We start from the raw sequence: 23,516 nt of genomic DNA, 5'->3' as shown, positions 1-23,516 counted from the left end.
AAGTGTTGCCACGGAGACTAATTTCTGGCCCACATATTTCTTCATTACAGCCATTCTATGCTACAGTGCAAGCAGATTTATTTTGTAATTTAACTGAAAGAAATGTTCCGTGTATCCTGCAAGAACCAAATGCATTTGTTAATTTGAGAAAAGATGAGTAAATTATTTATGAAAGAGACAAACAGATGACATTTTAAATGTATACTTTTTTCACTTTGGAAGGATAAACCAACCCTTACTTCTAAAGTTTCTTCTGCTGTACAGCCAGGTTGTTGCTGAAGCTTGCCGGTGTTGAGTGCTTCAATGAATTCATCACACTTCTTATAGCCAGCATCAAGTAGTTCCTGTTTGGCTTTCAGCAGCCCCTGACCTGGTGTTACATCACCAATGCCAATAGAAAATCCTCGATTGGCTAGGTTTTAAAAAGAACAAACACAAACATGGAAAATTAAACCTTAAAATAAAATGTAACACAGCCAAACACCGATAAAGGAACATGTCAAAAGCAATGTTTGCATCAAGGTAATGCTGTTGACAACTTCCAACAGAATTGTGCAATATTTCTGCCGCCGCACATTAAAATTAATTCTACAAAAGGATTATAAATTCAAACACTGCAACACAAACTGATAATTAATAAAGTGTGGATAATCGTAGTACAATTGTTAATTCTTCAGTGTGTACGTTATGCGCCCGCGACACGGCGCGCACGTTATGGAAAAAAAGATGTACATGGTTAGCAAAAACAGATTAATGGATTGAAAATATTTAGTGCATGAAGCACTGGAAACAAACACTTCATGGCTAAATAAGGATTACATTTATGTGGTCTGCTAACATCAGGAATTCTATTATCTACTAGAAATAAAGAGGGGTATTTTGGTGCAGAGGAATTATATACTTTCATCCGTGGTCAATTTTAGTTCAAGTGTGCATTTAACCAAGAAAAGCATCCAATTAGGTAAAAACAAAAAAAAGAGAACGTTTGTAGATCAGGGATTTAACTGTTGGTAATTACTGTAGAGTGTTAAAATAATCACTTGATCCCCAGGGGTCAGTACTAGGACCACTACTTTTCTCGATATATATTAATGACTTGGGAGTACAGGGCACAATTTCAAAATCTACAGATGGCACAAAACAAGGAAGTATAGTGAACAGTGAGGAGGATAGTGATAGACTTCAAGAAGACATAGATAGGCTGGTGAAATGGGCGGACACTAGCAGATGAAGTTTAATGCAGAAAAGTGCAAAGTGATGGAATTTGGTAGGAAGAACGAGGAGAGGCAATATAAACTAAAGGGTACAATCCTAAAGGGGGTGCATGAAGAGAGAGAGCTGGGGGTATGTGTGCACAAATCATTGAAGGTGGCAGGGAAGGTTGAGAAGTTAAAAAAGCATACGGGATATTGGACTTCATAAATAGAGGCAGAGCACAAAAGCAAGGAGGTTATGATGAACCTGTATAAAACACTGGTTCGGCCTCAACTGGAGTATTGTGTCCAATTCTGGGCACCGCTCTTTAGGAAGAATATGAAGGCCTTAGAGAGGGTGCAGAAAAGGTTTACGAGAATGATCCCAGGGATGAGGGACTTCAGTTACGTATATAGACTAGAGAAGCTGGGGTTGTTCTCCTTAGAGCAGAGAAGGTTGAGAGGAGATTTTATAGAGGTATTCAAAATCATGAGGGGTCTAGACAGAGTAGATAGAGAGAAACTGTTCCCATTGGCGGAAGGGTCGAGAACCAGAGGACACAGGTTCAAGGTGATTGGCAGAAGAACCAAAGGTGACATGAGGAAAATCTTTTTTACGCAGCGAGTGGTTAGGATCTGGAATGCACTGCCTGAAAGGGTGGTGGAGGCAGACTCAATCGTGGCTTTCAAAAGGGAATTGGATAAGTACCTGAAGGGAAAAAATTTGCAGGGCTACGGTGAAAGGGTGAGGGAGTGGGACTAGCTGAAGTGCTCTTGCAGAGAGCGGCACGGGCTCGACGGGCCAAATGGCCTCCTTCTGTGCTGTAACCATTCTATGATTCTATAACAATGTAGAAGACAGGCAATTAATACTGCAGATGACAGCACAGCGTCACTGTAGTTTCAACAGGTGCACCAGGGAATGGCAACATATACAGCTGTACTTTTAACACCCCACATTAAACCCAACCCAATCTCAACCATCCAGCCCCCACATTAAACCCAATCTCGACCATTCAGCCCCACATTAAACCCAATCTCGACCATTCAGCCCCACATTAAACCCAATCTCGACCATTCAGCCCCACATTAAACCCAATCTCGACCATTCAGCCCCACATTAAACCCAATCTCGACCATTCAGCCCCCAACATTAAACCCAATCTCGACCAGTCAGCCCCCACATTAAACCCAATCTCGACCAGTCAGCCCCCACATTAAACCCAATCTCGATCATCCAACCCCCAACATTAAACCCAATCTCGACCAGTCAGCCCCCACATTAAATCCAATCTCGATCATCCAACCCCCAACATTAAACCCAATCTCGACCAGTCAGCCCCCACATTAAACCCGATCTCGAACATCCAACCCCCAACATTAAACCCAATCTCGACCAGTCAGCCCCCACATTAAACCCGATCTCGAACATCCAACCCCCAACATTAAACCCAATCTCGACCAGTCAGCCCCCACATTAAACCCAATGTTGGCCAATCAGCTGAAAATCAAATCTAAAATAAATTCCAAAATCAATGCCGAGTAAGCCCAGGTGTAAAAAGGCTGAAATATGGTTACAGCACTGATACTGCTCACACATGGTGGCAAAAGTGAAAGTTCCCTTACTCCACCCCCTTTATTAGGCCATAATCCAATCCCAATTAGATTGGAAGGCCTCAAAAAAGCAGATTTTGTTCAAATTAAATGTGTGATTGCAACATATAAAAACAATAAGGCTTAGGTTGCCCAGCATATATCTGTAAAACATAGAATAAGCGCTATTTTGGTTCTTGCAAAATACTTACGACAGAAAACTTCAAAGTAACCTGCACTAGCATATCTATTCCAGGTTGATGATATTTATCCATCATTAAAAATCTTGTACCGATCCTTTCCGTCATATTTGCCCGATTGTAGAAAGGGTCAAAATTCACTGATTCAGATCCCAACACTGGTCCAAGGCGTCATGGTTAACGTGAACCAATCAGATCCTAACACTGGCCCAAGCTAACATCTATATATATAAAGCGGCTCTTCTGTCTGTCCCAATGTCTGTCCTGATGTCTGTCTGTCCGTTCTCTATACGTTTGAAAGTTACAGAGCGTACCGACGCGTGCGTCGCCTCAAAAGAAAGCTTGCGATTCCGGACCGGTCATAGGCGTATTTACGTTTCGGCCGGACAAAAATCCCGCCCGCGGTATCCCAAAAACGTTCAGCGTTCCGTTCATTAGCATCTCATTAGCGACCGTGTGACGTCGAGGTCCACCAATCGGACGGCGGGTTCCTTCCTACAGTTGAGTGTCGAGTGACTCGACGATTGACCAATCCTACGCTTCGGTGACCCGACCGGTCGACCAATGCGTGTGTGGGCGGGCCTTATCCTTCTGAACCGAGGTGAGTGGCCGCCATCTTGATTTTTCACAATTTTTTCCCCCACACTTTCTGTGTTAGGGAACTAAGGTAAATATTTTAATGATGTGTTAGGGAATTAAATAACAATTTAATGGGGGGGGGGGGGGGGGGAGAAAGAGAGCCTCGGGAAATCGCGGGGGGGGGGCCTCGGGAAATCGCGGGGGGGGGGGGGCCTCGGGAAATCGCGGGGGGGGGGGGGCGAGCCTCGGGAAATTGCGGGGGGGCTCGCGCCGCCCGCCCGCCCACAGCGGCCGTCCATCAGCCGCGCGATACGCGGGGGACCTCAGCTCCAGTCCGTCCCGGCCCGGCCGCTATCGCAACGGCACCGGACCTCAGGCGCTAGGCAGGGGGAGGGGCCGGAGAGAGGGACAGAGGGGAGTGGGGGAGCGGGGGAGGGGGTGGGCGAGGGGAGGGGAGGGGAGGGGAGGGTAGGTGTGGGGGTGGGGGGAGGGAGGGAGAGGAGGGGTGGGGAGGGAGAGGAGGGGAGGGGAGGGAGGGATAGGACAGGGAGAGGACATGACAGGGAGAGGGGGGACACACAGGGGCAGGGAGACCAAGCGCCCCAAAATTGCCCTCGCAACGCGGGGCTCCCCAGCTAGTGACACTATAAAGCAGATTGGTGGAAAACATATTTAACCAATTTTCAGCCCCCTTGTAGGTTCCCCGATCTCCCTCCATTAACCCTCCACTTGGGGCATTTTACCCAGTCACCCAATCTTTGTTTCTCCTAGGCCTTCGTCCCCAGTGTTCCTGCTCTGTTACACTCCCTCACTTCCCCCAGTATTGTAGCCCTATGCAACATGACTAGTTTTTCAGCTATTACCAAATACAGGAAACACTTTTTTTAAAATCCGGCACCGACGGGACCGGCGTGGTGCCGGTTGATCAAAAAAATCCGGATTACAGAGAGGTATACTTACCAAGGTACGAGAGCCCCGGTTACACGGCACTTGTGCAGGAGTCCCGGCTACACGGCACTTGCGCAGGAGTCCTGGCTACACGGCACTTGCGCAGGAGTCCCGGTTACACGGCACTTGTGCAGGAGCCCCGGTTACACGGCACTTGTGCAGGAGCCCCGGTTACACGGCACTTGCGCAGGAGCCCCGGCTACACGGCACTTGCGCAGGAGCCCCGGTTACACGGCACTTGCGCAGGAGTCCCGGTTACACGGCACTTGCGCAGGAGTCCCGGTTACACGGCACTTGTGCAGGAGTCCCGGTTACACGGCACTTGTGCAGGAGCCCCGGTTACACGGCACTTGTGCAGGAGCCCCGGTTACACGGCACTTGTGCAGGAGCCCCGGTTACACGGCACTTGTGCAGGAGCCCCGGTTACACGACACTTGTGCAGGAGTCCCGGTTACACGGCACTTGTGCAGGAGCCCCGGTTACACGGCACTTGTGCAGGAGCCCCGGTTACACGGCACTTGTGCAGGAGCCCCGGTTACACGGCACTTGTGCAGGAGCCCCGGTTACACGGCACTTGTGCAGGAGTCCCTGTTGCACGGCAGCAGGTGCAGAAACCCCGGTTACACGGCCACAGATCCAGGAACCCCGGTTACACGGCCACTAGTATACAGTAAAACTTACCTGAACCTACTCCTGAATTTTGCCGGTTAAGAGAGATTGCTGGATATTTAGGTGCCGGTTAAAAGAGAGTTTCCTGTAAATCAGTTTGTTGTTCATGGGACTGGCAGTGTAATATTTATGGTCGTGAATTAGCAACCCGGAGGTCGAGAGCTCAAATCCAACTATGGCAAGTTGCAAAATATCCCAAGAACAAAAAAAAACAGATGTCCTCAAGGTAAATTCAATAGTCATTTAGACAGCAGCATTTTACAACCAAGTTACTACTTGCAAATACTTACAAAGGTAGACAGGAGCCAGCCGAGCAAGACGAGACATGGCATCGGCAGCAGCCATCTGCCCCCAGTCTCTCAGCAGAATGTAGAAGATGTTGTTCTTGGAACCTGACCCCAGAGTTCCTTTATCCAGGGTCCCAGACATCAGCTCACTGTTCTGGATTACAACGACTGCAAGATGACAAAAAAAAGCAAGGTGGTAAAAAACACAATGCATTTGCTTATAGGGAGAGATACCCCTGTGTAAAAGAAATATGTGGAATATTGTAACTGTGCTTCCATCACTCTGATCTGTGGGGAAAGTAGTTTCTGGACAACTGCATGCATGTGGAGAAATCCCAGTGCAAATAAAGACCTACATTTCTACTAGTATATCACGAAAGTTTCAACTGGGCTACAAAAGATATTTTATATTATTCAAGACATATTGGCCCATAATTTCCGATTGGAAGCTTCCTGCGTGTGAATGCCTCCTATCGGAAAAAAACCTACAAACTTACCCGAGGGCTCCCGAGGTCCGGACACTTCTGCTCTTGGGCCTCTCCACAGTCGAAATGCGCAGGGCCCACGTATCCCAGACGTAAGATTTCTAAGGGTTTTCAGCAGACGGAGGTTCTCCAGAAAGTAGAACTCTCCCGCCCGCAGAGGCCCTTCTCCAGGGCAGGCGTCCGATCGGTCAAGAGCATTCTTGACAGATCGGAAATGCCGCTTTTCAGCGCATTTCTGATGTCCCTATGGGTGAGTACACAGCCCGTACACACCCGTAGGCATCGGAAAATACGGGCCATTATGAGTGTTTATATCATTTGGAGATGCTTAATATCTAGTGGTTTGAACACTCATTGCATACCATACCTACAAAATGTTCTACAACATCTAAATAACAAACGTGTGTACAACGTTTGAACCCATCTGGATAATCCCCATGTGGGAGGATCACTATGATCTGGCTTTCGAACTGACATGGTTGATTCCAGGTCAACTACCAAGGAAATATTTAAAATTTCTGTTAATGTGCACAAATGTTCAGTGATCACAAAGTCACTGAATTTTCCCATAGGACAGACTGCACTCCCAAGTTTTTTTTAATTCACTAACCGTCAGGAATAGCTTCATATGCCCCCCATAGCCACAAATAGGACAGAAATTCCGAAGAGACAGACTACGAATAAACTCACCATCAGTGTCATTGAAAACATTCTATTGGAATCTGAAAATGGGCATCAAAATTATAGTTTCCCACATACCAGGCAACTGTGGTTGATTTTTTTCACGTGCATATCACGTTGCTGGCTGCTAGAAATCATTTAATTTATATAGCACCTTTAACGTAGAAAAATGCCCCAATGTGCTTCACAGAAGCCTAATCAAACAAAAATTGGCACCGAGTCAACTGAGGAGGTATTGGGAGGGGTGACAAAAAGTTTGGTCAAAGAGGTATGTTTTAAGAAGGATCTTAAAGGAGGAGAGGGAGGCAGAGGGGGTTAGGGAGGAAATTCCAGAGGTTATGGCCTAGAGGACTAAAGGCACAACCATCAATGGTGGGGTGAAGAAAGAGAGGGATGCACAAGAGGCCAAAGCTGGAGGGTTGTAACTCTGGAGGAGGTTAGAGGTAGGGAGGGACGAGGCCATGAAAGGATTTGAATACAAGGATGAGAACTTTAAATTGGAGGTGGTGGGAGACCGGGAGCCAATGTAGATCAGCGAGCACAGGGTGATGGGCTTGGTGTGGATGAGGATAAGGGCAACTGTATGTGGAGTGTGGAGCAGGGCCCGAAGACAGCGGCTCATACAGGGCTGGATGTTGGACTCACGTGTTGACAACAGAGACAAAGGAGGGGTGGAGAGAGGTGGCGCTGAAGGTCGTCAGCGTACATGTGGAACCTGATGCCACGTCTTCTGATGATTTTGCTAAAAGGCAGCACGTAGGTGAGGAATAGCAGGGGGCCAAGGAGAGATCTTTGGGGGACTCCAGAGGTGATGGTGCGGGGGGCGGGATGAGAAGCCATTGCTGGAGATGCTCTGACTACAATTGGATAAGCAAGAGTGGAACCAAGCAAGGGCAATCGCACATAGATGAACAACGGAGGAGAACGGTGTGGCTGATCGGATCAAAGGCTGCAGAGAGCTCAAGAAGGACAGTGCACCATGGTCATAGTCACAGAGGATGCCATTTGTGACTTTGATTAGTGCCGTTTTAGTGCTGTGGTGGGGCGGAAACCAGATTGGAGAGATTTAAACATGAAGTTGTGGGAAAGGTGGGCATCGATTTGGGCGACAATACACTAAAGGATTCGAGAGGAAAGGGAGGTTGGAGCTGGGGCAGTAGTTTGCAAGAACAGAGGGGTTGTGGGATTTCGAGGAAGGGGGATGATAGCGGCAGTTTTGAGAGGGGGGGGACAGTACTTCAGGAGAGGGAACCATTTACGATGTCAGCTAACATGGGGACTAGGAAGGGAAGTTGGGTGGTCAGTAGTTTAGTGGGAACAGGGTCATGGTGAGTCTCGTGGGCAGGATGACCTTGGATAGGGCATGAGGGGAGACAGGAGAAAGACACGAGTTCAGGGCTAGGGCAGTGGGGAGGATGCGGCAGAGGCAGCTGAGCAGATAGTTTCAATCCGAGTGGCAAAGATCCACGAGGTCCTCGCACTCGCTGTTGGAGATGAGGGTGAATGGAAGCAGGGGAAGAGGAAGTTAAGGAGAAGGTTTGAAGTGGCGAAAAGAAGCCAGGTATTATCTTTGCATTGCAGGATAATCCTGGAATAGTGGTTTTGCCAGAGGAAAGCAAGGCCTGATAGTGCTCGATGATTGCAAACAAGTAACATTCTGCTTGAAAATCAGCCACTTAACCGAGATCCCTTCTGCAACATGAGAGTCTAAGTGTACACTTATCATCGCATCTAAACCTCGAAAAGAAAACCGCTCGCATCACTCTTTTAAAGAAAGGCCTCATTGTGAGGCATCACTGTAAATGAGGATTTAGCTATGGGTTAATGCAATAGCCTGAACAACAGAAAACTAACTGAGACACCCATTTCCAGTGTTCTGATATAATGGTAAGCGATCCCTACTGATAAGATAGTCGTTTTTGTATTAAATCTTGCTTTGTTGCTTGAACTTTGCGTTCAATCATTCACTTGTATCATGTTTTCGATTTTGTTTAAGAATGCTCACTTTTTCGCTGCATTTTAAGAGTTTACATTCACAAATATATTTGATGACGTCACTGTACATTTGATTACATTCTGCTTTCGGGAGTGCGCTGATGAGGTTTCCTGGCACAAGTGAACTTGCACGGGGAGGGAAACGCAGGTTTAAATGTTGAAGCAATTTGCGAAGTGGTAGAAAATGTTATTGTAAAATGTAAAAAAAAAATGTTCCACAGGAGGATTAGCTGCCACACTGGACCAGAACCCTCAGGTGGACAACAGAAATTAATGGATGATTGAGGGCTCACTGGTGCAGGGAGCTGTACAGAACAGTCTCCTACACACAGCTCTCATTACATTGTTTCTTTTCAAATCTTTTATTGTTATTATTATTGAGCGGACTAAAGATTTGAAAGGAGAGGCAGCTATACGAGCCTCCTCTGCTCCCATGATCAGCGAGTTCCTCACAGTGATCTTGGCACTCGAGCGTTCTTTCCCTCCAGTCATCACTCCCAACAGCTGCCACTGCCTTCGAACTCATCTGCACATAGTTCACCTTACATCGTGTCTCGTCTTAGAAGGGGGTGCAACGAAGGCTCATTAGATTTGATTCTTGGGATGAGGGGATTGCCCTATGAGAAGAGATTGAGTAGAATTGGCCTATATTCTCTGGAGTTTAGAAGAATGAGAGGTGATCTCATTGAAACATAAGATTCTGAGAGGGATTGACAGGGTAGATGGCGAGAGGCTGTTTCCCCCTGGCTGGAGTGTCTAGAACTAGAGGTCACGGTGGCATAGTGGTTAGCACTGTTGCCTCACAGCGCCTGAGACCCGGGTTCAAATCCGGCCTCGGGTGACTGTGTGGAGTTTGCACATTCTCCCTGTGTTTGCGTGGGTTTTCTCCGGGTGCTCCGGTTTCCTCCCACAGTCCAAAGATGTGCGGGTTAGGTTGATTGGCCATGATAAAAATAAAAAAAATTGGCCCTTAGTGTTAGGGGGGATTAAATACGTGGGGTTACGGGGATAGGGCTTGTGTGGGATGGCGGTCGGTGTAGGGACCGGGTGCTAGGGTTTGGATGATCAGCCATGATCTCGTTGAATGGCGGAGCAGGCTCGAAGGGCCGAATGGCCTACTCCTGCTCCTATCTTCTATGTTTCTATGTCACAGTCTCAGGATAAGGGGTCGGCCATTTAGGACTGAGATGAGGAGAAATGTCTTCACTCAGAGGGTGGTGAATCTTTGGAATTCTCTACCCCAGAGGGCTGTGGAGGCTCAGTCGTTGAGTATATTCAAGGCTGAGATAGATAGATTGTTGGACTCTAGGGGAATCAAGGAATATGGGGATAGGGCGGGAAAGTGCAGTTGAGGTAGATGATCAGCCATGATCTTATTGAATGGCGGAGCAGGCTCGAGGGGCCTTATGGCCGACTCCTGCTCCTATTTCTTATGTTCTTGTCAAATTTTTTGTCACTTTAAGAATGACTCAATGAAAGCGTCTACAAGGATAGCCATATACAAGAGACTCCTCCACAGCTGGCCAGCGTGCCCCTCTACCTCGCTATTCCCGGCTGGCCTCCTGGCTCCCACAACAATTCTGGAAAATGAGGTCGAACACAGATACTCATGCTCCACTGGATGCAACATTCAATTATATAATTAACCCCATTTCATATCACAAATACTCACTTAAATGTCAAGGACCTCTGGCAGCTAAAACTGGAATATAAACATCTCAACTACTTCAGTTTTATTCTAATGCCACACAGTCTGCATGACATCAAACATGTGCCAAATTTGGAATGATTAGTAATTAACAGGAACAAAAAGTCTTCCCGTATAAAATGATTTCCAACAAAAGTTATTGCTCAGCCTGTTTTAAGCATGTCATTCTGTTCTGATGATCTGAAGGTTTTTGTTTAAGGTGAAAACGTTTATCTGACTTACAGGAGTCATTGTGGCAGAGGTCCTCGCCTTTTCCACAGTACTGCTTGCCCTTGGTACGCAGGTTTGCATTAATCGGACAGTCTTTGTTTGGTTTGAGAATAAGGCTAAAAATTTGCTTCCCTGTCCATAGTGTCACAGGCTGTAAAGGAGACAATATGACATTATCTTGCACTTTAGCACCGATCATGCTCAGCTCTCGGTCACAAACCTAAAGTACGGATTTACAAAGAAATGTACAACCTCCTTTCCCATAACAGATGCAAGGAACAGCCACCATTAAGGTACTGAATTATGCAATTTATCCCATAAATGAATGCGATTAAATAACTTGCTAGCAACATGAATTTGGCCAAGTTGTATACACCTCTCAAAAATTAAGCATCTGTTTATCCCTTATCTACGGTAACAAATAACCATTGATATTTTAACTGTAAATTTGTATACAATTCCAAATGGGCGATCATCAGCAAGAAGGACATACAATTTGCCTGATACTTTATATGAGGCAGCTTTAATACGGTTCATTGATTTGGCTATCACCTTGCAAACCATGTGGTTATGGATTGATTTTAGAAATGAGCTAAGGTAGGGCCACCCAAAAAAAAAAATCAATAGATTTTCTGTGGAGTGGGGTGGGGGGAAATTTTATCCTTACCCACCTGGCAGAAACTGGATGGTTAGGCCCTAATTCACATATGCTAATTGGGGTACGATGAGGTCTTCAGGCCCCCAACAGCTATATTAACTTCAATTTGAGCTCGGAAGCACCGCGGCTTTCCCCGTCATGTGAAGGCCAGTTTGAAGAGGGCCAAGAAGCTCAAGAGGCCCTTCCAAGTAAGTTTTTTTTTTACTTTCCTCCGGGCCCCACATCAAAAGTTTAGGCTTCCTTGTGCCGGACTCCCCACCTTACCTGACCGCGAGATCCCCCAGCACTCCCTCCCCCACACTTGCCTGAGCGCGGGCGAGCAGCCAAGGGCTGCCCGATTTTCCGAGAGGTTGGCAGCCGCCTCCCAGGTGGAAAGTTGACTGGCGGCATATTAATCAGGCCCAGTGCCTATAATTGCCGTGGCCAGGTACAGGAAACTCTATCAGGCACCAACGGGACTGGCGTGGTGCCGGTTTATCAAAAAGTCCGGATTACAGAGAGGTATAGTAAAAGGTACAAGAGCCCCGTACACGGCCACAGATCCAGGCGTCCCTGTTGCATAGCAACAGGTGCAGGAACCCGGCCACAGATCCAGGCGTCCCTGTTGCATAGCAACAGGTGCAGGAACACCGGTTACACGGCCACAGATCCAGGAACGGCCACTAATATGAAGTAAAACTTTCCTGAATCTACTCCTGAATCTTGCTGGTTAATAGAGATTTCCGGTTATTTAGGTGGCGGTAAATCGAGAGTTTCCTGTACTGCAACAGATGGGTGGGCAACTTACTGAAGCCAGCAGTTTTGGGGATGGAAACCCGCTGGCAGTTAAAATCCCACCCCCCCCAAATTTCCAATTTAGTGACACCCTGATTAGAAACAGGTTAACATCATGGTGAACACGGAAATGAAATGGGGAGCATGTAAAACCTCAATGATTAAAAACTTGCATGTTTGTAAAGGTTTTATCCAGCCCTGTGATAAACTAAAAAGATCAAACTGTAGGAGAATATATAAACTGTGTCGCGGGAACAGACTCAAATTAAGTTTTGTGAATCAAGTTAGTCCCATATCTTGCATAACCCGCATTTGTGAAGCATCACCATATAGTATATTGAACATATACTGCATAAAATTGCCCACCTTAAAATCTGTGAAATAAGGGACAGGAGTCCTGCCCAAGCTCCCAGCTTACGTAATTTCAGCATTAAATGATAAAAACTTATTTCAGCTTTTTAAAAATAGATAGAAGGATCACCCTCAGGATTGCAGGAGGCGGAAGACTAATTTTGATTCGCTCATCTTTCCCTGAAAGAATGGAGGCAACGATCTGACACGTCTTCGCTCTGTCAAAGAAAGTGTCTTTCATGGTAAGCAGATAGGCACCTGTCCAAACAAAAATGAATCATCTTTTAATAAATGGGATATCTTCTCAGCAGTCACGTACAAAGCCATGTGGTATATATGTAAAAACCAGCACACAGTCTGCTACATCATACTGAATATAGTCATGGAAGGCAAGTTAAAAATTCTTTCTGTACGCATATATTTCCAAGTGCTGAATTCCTGAACTCAACTCTACCAATTGTGGGAGAAGCCAGGCATTTCCCATAGAGAAAGGGTGGGATGGGGAGGGGAAAGGAAATATTCCTGAACCATGGCTGGTCTCACTGTGCCTGCAAGTTGCCAGTTTGAGGGTGGCACTGGCTAAAGACTGGAAAGAAGAAAGCAGTAAGCGACCTTGTGAATTGAAATACCGTTTCAGGCCACTTCTCGGCCTGATTCCAGATCAAATCTTAAAACTCTGCAGGTCGATATTCAAAGCCATTTACATCAGTTTGTGCATTCAGTCACTGAACAAAAAGTGAACAATTTGCCAAGTTTGAAGACTTTTAAAAGCAACTCTTATACCGTCAACTCGACTGAAACAAACGTCAATCATGCTACTGATACTGGTACCAACTTCGGCTGTTGTCAACCAGTAGCACAACTGCACTCTCTTCCTAATCAACTACAGGAAACTTTGGTTTATCCGGAGGTTAACTGTCCGGAATGCTCGAGCCACCGGCAAAAATCAGGAGCCATTTCGTTCGGTTTTTTTTCTTTTCGTTGCTTTTTTTTCCCCACCAGTCAGGCTCTGCAAGGTCTCGCTGAAGCTGTTGCTAAGCTACAGAGACGCTTGCAAGGTACGGCCGACTGTTTAGAAGCTGTGCAACAGGGTTTGTCGCCAGATACGGAGCTCAAAATCTCCGTATGTTTCAACATTAGCGCTGGTTTGTCCGGCAGTTTTGATGGGACGGCAACAGCTCGGTCCCGTCGGTGCCGGACAGCACAAAGTTTCCTGGTAGTTAACTATATGTGATGAGGTACGTTTTTAAAAAAAAAAGCCATCCAGTACAACAATTGCTTGACAAAGAGGATGCAATTGTCAAGAATCAAACACTATTATGTTAACAAATTAAATACCAATATACATATTAGCAATAAAGCTATCTTAGCAACAGAAACTCAAAAAAAAAAGATTACTGGGGATATCAGCAAATTCCATTGTACAAACATTCAAAAAGGAAATTAAGTTGTAAAGCCTGCTCAAATCCCAGGACATAATCAGTTATATGTACAGTTGGCCTGATCGAGTTCCTGGTAAGTTTGGAGAGAACGCAAACTCCAGTTGATTCACAAAGTGCACAGAATTTTCACTACTCTTAACATATCAGTTAAATAAAATCCCAAACATTGACATGAAAAATGCTTAACTCTACTTCACCTGTTAGAAAGTCCTGGATTGCAGCAATTAGGGGCTCCCCATTTCTAGGAGTTACCAAGTTGGCTTTTGTCTAAAGGGAAAAGAAAAGGAATCGTGTGGCGATAAATGAATTCAACTGTGACAGCTATTGCTTTTTTATATAACACGTTATAAATCTCATCATCAAGAAACTACTTATGAAATAACGCTGGATGGCCAGCTGGTGACGCCGTCCAAGGAGTATAAATACTCGGGCGTGGGCCCCAGCTTTTCAGGGACATTTTGTAAGACAAGGAGCTAGTGAAGTACAACTAGACTTCCATGTTCTGAAACAAGTTGATTAAAGCCTTGCTTTATGCTCAAACCAAGTGAGTGAGTTTTATTACGTCAACACTTTGATGCTCCCGAGAACGAGACGTTGTTATTGAAATGAATCCGGTGTATTAGACCCAGTTAAATAATATAATCAAACCGCACTTACCCCCATAAGAATAAGTGCTTCAGCCTTGGCCTCCTCAGTTTGAGGAAGATGAAGATTCATTTCATCACCGTCAAAATCTGCATTATATGGTGTGCAGACACATTCATTGAACCTGAATGTTCGGTGCGGTTTCACCACGGCCTGAAATTTATATAAAAATAAAAAAGGAAAAAAAATGGAGCTGAATTTCCTTCTTTTATCTTGGCAGACTTTACATTTTACAGAAGTTACTATTAATCCTGGTTATACTTTGACAATACAAACTCAGCTACCAGTAAATTTCAAGAGGATTATAATATAAACCAGAGTGGGGAGAGGAAAGAGAAAAGGCGGAATCAATTGGAGAAATTCTGCTTTTGCAAATTACAGACATCATTTGGAGCTAAACATAAGCCTCGCTTTTTTAATTTTTTCACACCTTGCAGACATGCCAGAAACAATTAAGAGCACAAAATATTAGCAGGGTGTTGAAGGACACATTTGTCTGTCTAAATATTTTTGCAGTATTGTACCACAGAAGCTGATGTACAAAATCTATTCAAGTTATTTTTATTTACGCCAAATATATGGTGCAATTGAAAACACCAGTATAAAGCAATTTGTTTCTACAACCCAGGATATGAATAATGCACTTTTACAGCATTTCGTGTTTTACAAAACACTTACTATGTGGGCCATGATGCTCAGCTTGTGCAGGGACGGTTGTCTATTGAACAGCACGATATCCCCATCAATTAGATGTCGCTCCACAATGTCACCATATTTCAGCTCTTGTGCCATCTTCTCCCTATTTCCATATCTTAGAAACCTTTATTTCAAGGGGCAAAAATTAGGCAGTGTATGTAAATAAACATATACAAAAATGTTGTCTTTAGAAGAGTAATTTGTACTCCTGTGCAACCAAAACTTTTGGCACAAACATTGGTTGTGTGAGTGCTAGATGCACTCAAATGTACAGTAATATCCCATAACCAATTCAACACAAGAGAGCAGTTTACAGACAATCTCGCTCTAAACTCTAGCTTCAAAAGAAAGCTGGGAAACTATGCAAGGCCGCATCACTTAACCTCACAATCACGCCACAGTCAGAACACTGAAAGTGCCAGAAAATGGCAATTTTTCCAAAAAATACTTTACGCAGACATCCATAAATAATTGCTTGCGACGGCCAGTTCACTGAAAATAGTCCGGTCGCATTAATAACACAAGGGCATCACAGGTACTTGTGAGCAATGCTCCCTCTAATTTTTTCCCCCCCAGCGTGGGCCTTTTAAATTTGCTGTGCTGCATGCGCAGTATCTGTTCCAGCAGTGGCCTGCCCGGGACCTCGCAATCGGTACGCGGCCTGGGGGGAAACGTTGCTTGTGAGTTACTTGGCCAACGCACTCTGGTTTAATTTCCACGATTCACCAGCTCATGACTGGCCATTGGTTATGCTGGAAGCCAAACTCACCGTTCATTGATGTCAATGTACCAAGCTGCCCGACAGCCATGAAGCACCAAGCATACCTTGTTCCACAAATCATAAATTATATATGCTCATACTGTACTGTAGATGGCACTTTTATACAATTGTATTGCTCAAGATATGTATATAAGCAGGATAAAGCTGCACAAAAATTGTTAATAAATTAACCCGTTAAACAGTCACACCTTTAGTCAATACACAGTTCCAGAACAAATGGTCAACTCGCAATGTCACTTTTCTAGTCTTTCACATGTACACTAATAAAGAATTGTTTTTGATGGTATAACGTCACACATCTCCCATGCAATCAAATTCTGCGATCTATATTTCATCTGACAACTTTAGGTTGCACTCAAGTTAATATATAAATATGTTACAGTGACTTCATTTCAGCTTTCTCTGCGGGCCAGACAACATCTTTTTAAAGATAGCTTCTCCCTTTACTGTGCACCTTTACTTGATGCGGTCTTGCATAGTTTCCCAGCTTTCTTTTGAAGCTCGAGTTTACTTGGATCATTGGGGATGTGGTGTTCTGCTCCCACACCTTTCCAACGCCACTCAGATCTACAAAGAATGGCCTGGCTTAACGCCACCTCTGGCAAAAAGCATCTGGGCCTCCACTCAACACTTCTTCCTGATGGCACAGTGGAGATAGGCAGCAGCGTGCTGGGTTAGCAAGGGCAAGATGCTGCATTCCCAACACTTTGTGGCTCCAAAGCACTAACAACTCCACCCTTTTCCTCTTTTAAAAAAGACAGCTGAAGGAATTGAAAGAAAAAAGTTCCAACTACAATTAACTCTTTCGTATCCGGCATCTACGGGACCGGGATGGCGCCGGTTGATGAAAAATTCCAGATAACAGAGAGGTAGGCAATTTTTAACACAAAAAAAATAAAAACCACGGACTTACTCGGCCACCGGGGGAAACTCAGACTCGGAAAAATGGATGGATTCGGCAAGATTACCGGTTATCTATTTTGCCGGTTATTAAAGAATTCCGGATGTTTAAGTGCCGTTTAAACAAGCGTTTACTGTACATCAAACTTAAAGTCTCCATTCTGTATAATCACTGAACGAAAACAGGATAAACTCCAGAGCAATTAATATTTTAAATTGGGAACAACAACAACGACTTGTATTTATATAGCGCCTTTAAACTAGTAAAATGTCCCAGGGCATTTCACAGGAGTGTCATAAAACAACATTTGACACCGAGCCACATGCGGTATTAAGGCAGGCTTGGTCAAAGAGGTAGGTTTTAAGGAGCGTCTTAAAGGAGGAGAGCGAGGTAGAGAGACGGAGAGGGAAGGAAAAAATGCAAACAAAATCAGCTATAAACCAAAACTCAAAGGGAAATGATCACCTCTTCAGGTTTGTGTGCCGCTGCTGAATAAAGTTAGCCCCTGGGTGTACTTCAGGTCCACTGCGCACAAGTTTCTGCATCAAGTCCAGGTTGGCTTTCGTCACCTGTTGCAAAAATAACAAAAGTTAATATGGTTTAAACAGACACTTTCCAATAAGGGATAAAATATCCTTAAAGGAAACTCACCCTTTCGGGATACGTCAGGATCTTTGCCACATGCACTGGAACCGCTACTTCATCTATACGCAGATTAGGGTCGGGAGAGATGACAGTTCTGCTGGAAAAATCCACTCTTTTTCCAGACAAGTTTCCTCGAAATCGACCTACAGTTTTATTTTGAATAAAGAGCTATCATTTAGTATTATACATTCTTTCATGTATGATGACTAGGGTGTATTGTCATGTTTCTGAGGGACTTATAACTTTACAGCTATTTCAGTCTGACAGGCCGCAACAAGTGATCGTGAGTATGCTGTTGTTTTGACTCAAATCTCTGAACCTGTATAGTTAGCAGTTAGATTTTAATGGGGTGAAGAAGGCAAGGACAGGGATCAAGGCAGAATGGAATTTAATAAAGATCTAGTGATCTTGGTGTGAGCGAACAGAGCACGAGAATCGTTAGCTCCAGGGAGCTAGAAATTGCTGAGGGAAGTGAAAACAACCCAAATGCAACCAACCGTTTTCAAAAACTCACTTCGACAGAGCAAACTAAAACTTTCCTGCTTCTCACCCACCCAGTTATTCAAAGAAATACACAGGATATCGTTCAGTTTCAGGTCACCAGGATTTTGAATGAACTATTCAATTTCTTAAGATTCTCCTGACCGCATTGGGTTCCTGTTGCATCTGAATGCTCTAAGTTACTGCGTTAGTTGTGCAGTCGCTCGTTAATGTGTTTATTTTACTCAGCCATAGAGAACACATCTACACATTCATTTTTGTATAATTAACGGAGTTTTCCTCTATTTATTTCATGCCAGATAACTTCCCTGGCTGAATAAGGGCAGGTGGGTGACGCGCTCCCCAAGTCTCTGTCGATTGGGGTTGGAGTATAAGAGTAAGGAGGTCTTGCTGCAATTGTACAGGGCCTTGGTGAGACCACACCTGGAGCACTGTGCACAGTTTTGGTCTCCTTATCTAAGGAAGGATACACAAGCCTTGGAGGCTGAGCAATGAAGGTTCACTCAACTGATTCTTGGGATGAGAGGGCTGTCCTATAAGGAAAGATTGAGTAGAATGGGCCTATACTCTCTGGAGTTTAGAAGAATGAGAGGTGATCTCATTGAAACATACAAGATTCTGAAGGGGATTGACAGGGTAGATGCTGAGAGGTTGTTTCCCCTGGCTGGAGAGTCTAGAACTAGGGGGCATAGTCTCAGGATAAAGGGTCGGCCATTTAAGACCGAGATGAGGAGGAATTTCTTCACTCAGAAGGTTGTGAATCTTTGGAATTCTCTGCCCCAGAGGGCTGTGAATGCAGAGTCTTTTGACTCAGCCGAGGCTGAGATAGATGGATTTTTGGACTCTAGGGGAATCAAGGGATATGGGGATGGTGCGGGACGGTGGAGTTGAGGTCGATGATCAGCCATGATCTTATTGAATGGCGGAGCAGGCTCGAGGGGCCGTGTGGCCGACTCCTGCTCCTAATTCTTATGTCATTAGTGCTTTGGGCGACTTGGCCTCTGATTTTTCCCTCGCTCCCTGAAGGAAGCAGATGCCCTCGGCTTGCCTCTCTTCTGTGGCAGCGGTGAAACTGAAAGTGCAATGTGCTGAATTATGTTGCACCATCCTTATGCATTTCTATTATTTTCTCGGATGTGGGGCACAGTTTTGTTTTTAAATTTGTCAAGTGGCATTTAGGCTGCACAAGGTTACGTCAAATCACAGTATAACTGTAGACTGAATATCTCCATTTTGATAAATGGGTCTTAGTTAGGAAAAAACCAAAAGAATTAATTTGAAATATTTGCTGCAGTTTCCTTGATGGGGAAAGACATCACCCACTGAGGTACTGAGCATTATCCTCCTCTCCCAGCACTCAGAGCTCAAGGGAAACTTTGCACTGTTAATGGGATAAAAGACACTTTAAACTTAATAAAAAGGTTGCATAAAAAGAACAAAAACTATTGACAAAGTTATATGATCGGTGTTATATATGATCATCCTTTGCAACATTATCAAACTAAATTTAAATAAGAATTATGCAGCCCTTGCTGCCCCACAGTGAAGTCCAATACAGGAAACTCTCGATTTACTGGCACCTAAATAACCGGAAATCTCTGTTAACCGGTAAAATTCAGGAGTAGGTTCAGGTAAGTTTTACTTCATATTAGTAGCCGTTCCTGGATATGTGGCTGTGTAACCGGGGTTCCTGCACCTGTTGCTAAGCAACAGGGACACCTGGATCTTGTGGCCGGAGTTCCTGCACATGTTGCTAAGCAACAGGGAAGCCTGGATTTGTTGCTGTGTACGGGGCTCTCGTACCTTTTACTATACCTCTCTGTAATCCGGACTTTGATAAACCGGCACCACGCCGGTCCCGGATAAAAAAAAGAGTTTTCTGTACCTAGAATTGAGCTGCAGGATCCTCCTCCCGCCCCCCCCATTTTCTCCCATGGGGTATCACAATCAAATTTCTTTTGAGACCAAAAAAACTCACGTGTTTATGAATTTTTGTTTCATTCTATTCGGAGACAGAGCCTTTAAGTACTTAAACAGAAAGCAATCCACTGCAGTTTGAAGTAACCTACCCTGTTTTCCTTTCAACCTCTGCACGAAGCCCCTGGTCCATTTCTTGGGTGCCATGTTGAGAGGAATGCCAGAAAGCTCACTATTGATGTAAAGTGCACACTGTAATTGTAGGAAGTCCCAGTCTTCCATGATCATTTGAGTCTTTGCTCCGGACATTCGATGCTGAGGAAACAGAGAGTTCATGATCCAACTCTGCGCTCTGAAGCGGAGAACTGCTGACAGGTTTTGAACTGAAGTTTACAAATGGATCTGACGAAAGGGCATCGACCTGAAACGTTAACTCTGTTCCTCTCTTCACAGATGCTGCGTGACCTGCTGAGTGTCTCCAGCATGTTCTGTTTTTATTTACAAATGGACTATACAGCAACGGTTTATGATGTTAAAGGGGAATTCCATTTCCCTCTCTATAACCTTCACGAAGCCAAGATCAATTTGATCCAACCACTTTCCATCCAATTCCACTGCACAGAATCCCAATAAGAACATAAGAAATAGGAGCAGGAGTAGGCCAATCGGCCCCTTGAGCCTGCTCCGCCATTCAATATCATGGCTGATCTGATCCTAACCGCCAATCTACTATCACAGAACCATCTCCTGAATCTAACAGAATTAGACACACGAAATAGGAGCAGGATCAGGCTACACGGCCCCTGGGCCTGCTCCGCTACCCACAGGGCCATGACCGATCCGAACCTAGACTCATGTCCAAATTCCTGCCCGCTCCCCGTAACCCTGAATTCCCTTTACTTCTAGGAAACTGTCTATTTCGGTTTTAAATTTATGTAATGATGTAGCTTCTACAGCTTGTACAAAACACCATTGCTTTTGTCCGATTCACTAAATCTTTGTGCCCCTCATTTATTTTCCTCTTTCTGTATGCTCTGTCACATTTTTCTCAAAGTCGTCTCTTGCATGCTGCCCGATTCTAACCAGATTCTTCTCAACATCCAGTGCTCACCACACCCGCCTTCTTCCAACTTTGAAATATCACCCGCCTCCGTCCCTACCCTTCCCCCACCACTGTAGAGACACTAATCCATCTATTTATCATCTCGACTTTTCTAATGCTGTCCTAGCTGGACTCCTCACTTCCATTTGCCATAAACTGCAGCATGTTCAGAATGTTGCAGCCTCTACCTACCCTTACCCACACAAAGCTCTAAACTTCCATCAGCCACGTCAGGCTCCAATAGCTCCCTATTCTCCATTCTTCAGGCCAACAGCCCTGCTCATAACACTTTGCTCCTCTAACACTGGCCTTCTCCTTGTTCCCTGCCTTCTTCACTCCACCACTGATGGCCACTCTTTCAGCCACCGTGCCCCGACACTCAAACGCCCTCCCAAAATTCACATGCCAAACCTTCTCCCTCATTTCTTTCTTTTCACCTATCCCTCAATTCCATTCCTCTCTTGCTCAGTGTATTTTTCTTCACTCTGCGAAACAGTCCAAGACATCTTTTTGACATCAATAACACTACATAAATGCCAGTTGTTATATCTGTTTATCTAGAATTTCTTTTCTCCCCATACTATTCCCCTCCCTATTTCTTTTAAATTGGCTCTTCCCTCTGTCTCTCCTCTCTTCTGTACATCACCCAATTTTTCTTTGATATTCACACATTTCTTTACCGGTGTATCTCTTATTCTTTCTAAAACCTTTGGTACGGAGCAAGATGGGAGGCAGTGCGTATTGGGTCAGTGGAGAGTACTGGGATCAGGTGAGAGGAGAGATGTTGTAACAAAAAATTGGGGCGGGCCAGGACTGAGGCTCTGGGATCGAGAGGAACGAGGTATTAGAATTTGGAAAGGGAGAGTAACACCATGCCACAGAATTGACTTTGGAACCAGCTACACTGCATCTATGGGGCTAGGGAGTAAGAATTTCCTAGCAGGCAGGAAGCTCAGTGAGAGTGTGGAAAGACTAAGACCAAAACATTTTCTATTAAAAGTAGAAAGTTGTACAAAAATGGTTAAAAAATACATTTGTAATATATATTTCACATATACTGGTCCACAGGAAACTTTGGTTTATCCGGAGGTTGTATGTCCGGAAACCTCGATCTAACGGCAGAAATCAGCAGCCGTTTTGTTAGGTTTTTTTTCTTTTTTTTTCTTCTCCTAGCATTTTTTTAAACAGTCAGTCTCTGGAAAGCCTCTCTGAAGCTGTTGCTAAGCTACAGAGACGCTTCCAAGGTATGGGCCGACTGTTTACAAGCTGTTGCTAAGCAACAGTGTTTGTTGTCAGATACGGAGATGAAAACCTCCGTATCCTTCAACATTAGCGCTGGTCTGTCCGGAAGTTTTCATAGATCGGCATCACGCCGGTCCCGTCGGTGCCGGATATCGCGAAGTTTCCTGTATTTCAAACTAGTGTAAGGTACCGAATACAGTGCTAAAATCACAATGGCCACAAGATGGTGCCATGTTCAGAACAAGTCTGAAAATTATAACAAAAAATTCTTGCATTTATTCATCATACTGGGTAGCCAATGACATATGGGAAATACACCAGCAAGAGAACTTGAACCTGCTGTAATCATTCATGAGTTACGTCCTAACATTATCTTGCTATCCGGCGTGCATCTTCTGTACTGTACACAAACACTAAAATTGCGGTGTGAGATTACAAGACACAGGCAATGCTTGAGGGAAGGGGATAAAGCCAAAGACTCCCTTTCTCTCGCTTCCCTTTCCACTGACCCGATACCAACCAGAGCTCCTCGTATGTTGTGGTGCCTCCAAGTAAACTTTGGAACAATACAACCATTTGCTTCACTCTTCTCCGGGGGGAGGGGGGGGGTGGGGGGGTACATCCCGGAGTCAGACTGAAACGCTGAAGGGACTTTCACTGCTGTGGCCTGGGTTCAAATCCAGCCCATACCAACGGTAGTGAAGTCTAGTCAGTCTCAAACTTGGTGGTCGCGCACATCAATCCGCGGAATAAAAACCACAAACTGCAATCTGAAACAGATAAAGCCAGAGGGAGGGCTTCTTTGGGGAAATAGCAACGTCAAATGGCTGTAGTTGGGGGCACTCTAATCCAATTTAGATTAAGAAACAACAGAGTAAGAAAGTTTCATTCTGCATCTGGGTAGCTTGAGACAGATAATATTTGTAAAAAAAAAAATGGAGAAACCTTCTGTTTCCAAGCACCAAGATTCTTCATGAGGATACAAAATTACCCCCAAAAACTCAATTTAACGCCAGCACATCTCCGGTGGTGTTACTCACACCATGTCAGGAGGTATGCAGCTTTACAGGGACTATTTCGCACACAATATATTACTTCGCTGCTGGGGAAACGTGCGCGCAACTCGGCCTGTCCTTTTAATGCCACATGTTCTTAAACACAGACATCCTATGGTAAAGGAGACATATTCCCCTCTGGTGCTAGCGAAGTTTCTCTGAAATCTCAGGGAATAACTGGCTTCCTGTTTTAAGTATAATAGAAATTTGTAGATTAAGTTCAATCTTCTTCTTCTTAGGCAGTCCCTCGGAACCGAG

General features: G+C 44.8%; 1 protein-coding gene across 2 annotated transcripts in view; it reads right to left on the bottom strand.

Annotated features, from left to right (window-relative positions):
* polr3a (polymerase (RNA) III (DNA directed) polypeptide A) overlaps positions 1-23,516 on the bottom strand; it is a 71,050-nt gene that overhangs the window by 29,209 nt on the left and 18,325 nt on the right. For both annotated transcript variants that reach the window (XM_085970570.1, XM_085970571.1), the window contains exons 7-16: positions 20,012-20,174; positions 17,448-17,584; positions 17,262-17,365; positions 15,097-15,238; positions 14,431-14,571; positions 13,971-14,040; positions 12,462-12,589; positions 10,561-10,699; positions 5,473-5,637; positions 240-412 (exon numbers count right to left, since the gene is read on the bottom strand). In XM_085970570.1, the coding sequence (XP_085826696.1) occupies positions 240-412; positions 5,473-5,637; positions 10,561-10,699; positions 12,462-12,589; positions 13,971-14,040; positions 14,431-14,571; positions 15,097-15,238; positions 17,262-17,365; positions 17,448-17,584; positions 20,012-20,174 (1,362 nt within the window). The remainder of the gene's footprint in view (positions 1-239; positions 413-5,472; positions 5,638-10,560; positions 10,700-12,461; positions 12,590-13,970; positions 14,041-14,430; positions 14,572-15,096; positions 15,239-17,261; positions 17,366-17,447; positions 17,585-20,011; positions 20,175-23,516) is intronic.

This window comes from Somniosus microcephalus, chromosome 29 (assembly GCF_052327205.1).
Source record: "Somniosus microcephalus isolate GS21.2 chromosome 29, FLI_Smic_1.0, whole genome shotgun sequence".
Taxonomy (NCBI): Eukaryota; Metazoa; Chordata; class Chondrichthyes; order Squaliformes; family Somniosidae; genus Somniosus; species Somniosus microcephalus.
The sequence above is the reverse complement of the archived record's forward strand: the minus strand, read 5'-3'. Positions and strand labels throughout refer to the sequence as shown.